At 63.5% G+C, this 1193-nt stretch overlaps 1 protein-coding gene across 1 annotated transcript in view; it reads right to left on the bottom strand.

The window, feature by feature from the left end:
- Positions 1 to 159: 159 nt before the first annotated feature.
- RNF44 (ring finger protein 44) overlaps positions 160 to 1193 on the bottom strand; it is a 3315-nt gene continuing 2281 nt past the window's right edge. Inside the window, exons 4-8 of the mRNA XM_010002106.1 lie at positions 1143 to 1189; positions 910 to 997; positions 647 to 768; positions 441 to 540; positions 160 to 222 (exon numbers count right to left, since the gene is read on the bottom strand). Coding sequence (XP_010000408.1) covers positions 160 to 222; positions 441 to 540; positions 647 to 768; positions 910 to 997; positions 1143 to 1189 — 420 coding nt within the window. The remainder of the gene's footprint in view (positions 223 to 440; positions 541 to 646; positions 769 to 909; positions 998 to 1142; positions 1190 to 1193) is intronic.

Below are 1193 nucleotides of genomic sequence, written 5' to 3'. Positions count from 1 at the left end.
CCAGGGAGCCCAGACTGCTCAATGCTCACCACATCGGAGGAGAGGCTTTGGGGGTGGGGGGTAAGCGCAGGTTCAGGCCCTGGCAGCGGGCAGCAGCCCCCGCCCCTGGCCCGGCATCCTCATCCCCTAGCGAATTGTGCGGCACAGCGCCCACCAGCCTCAGTCCGCCTCCCGCTGCACCTCCGACGCGTCTGCCCGGCAGATGGGGCACGTGCGGTTCGCCTGCGGGCATAGAGAGACCGGGCAAGTGAGAGGGCACCCCATGACACCAGCAGCACCCCCTCCACCCCACCGCCAAACACTGGCAGCACCCTGCAGTGTTCCTTATCTTGGGAGTGCCTGATCCAGCCCAACAAGGCCACCCAAAAGGCAGCATCTTGCGCCTGCAGCACCCCAAAAAGCCACCTCCCCCAACTCTCCACAGTGGGCACAGGCAGTACCTTTAACCATTTGTCGACACACTTGGCGTGGAACTCGTGGTTGCAGGGAAGGACTCGGAGAAGCTGCCGGGCCTCGAAGTCGCTGAAGCACACGACACACCTGGGGGAAGCAGCTGTTAGCTCTCAGCCCCGCTGTGCACCCGCAGCACCTGGCCCCCTTCCCCGGGCACCCTGTGCCCCCCTGCCCACACGCTAGGCTCACTCACAGGGTCTGCTCAGACTGGTGGCTCTCGGGGTTGAAGCGGTAGGACGGGAGGTGCTCAATGTCTGCTTTGGTGAGTCCCCGTGGCTTGGCCTCCCCCAGCCGCTCAGCCAGGTTTAGCAGCGCCTGGATGAAGACGCAGAGACCGGCTCAGCTCAGGTCCCAGCACAGCACCCCTCTGGGCTCTCCGTGACCTGGCAGAGCCATGACAAAATCCCCCCGGGCTCCCCAGCTCCATCACCCCATGGGGAAGCAGAGCTGACGCACCTCATAATTCTCCATCTCCACATCATCCACATCCAGGTCTAGGCTGATCGTGGGCCCCACAGCCGTCGGCGACACGGGAAGCATAGAGCTGAGAAAGGATGGGATGGTCAGTATGGAGCTGCAAACCCCAACCTCCATCCTGGAATCCCCAGCAGGGTGGAGCTACCCATGCCAGCACCATGCCCCATGTCTGTGGTGCCCCATACATCCCACCATATTCCCCCAGTACTTACAGGAAATAGGGCAGGAAGCTCGGGTAGTACGGTGGGGGTGGCGGAGGGGGT

Source organism: Chaetura pelagica, unplaced genomic scaffold (assembly GCF_000747805.2).
Source record: "Chaetura pelagica isolate M959 unplaced genomic scaffold, ChaPel_1.0 scaffold356, whole genome shotgun sequence".
Lineage (NCBI taxonomy): Eukaryota > Metazoa > Chordata > Aves > Apodiformes > Apodidae > Chaetura > Chaetura pelagica.
The sequence above is the reverse complement of the archived record's forward strand: the minus strand, read 5'-3'. Positions and strand labels throughout refer to the sequence as shown.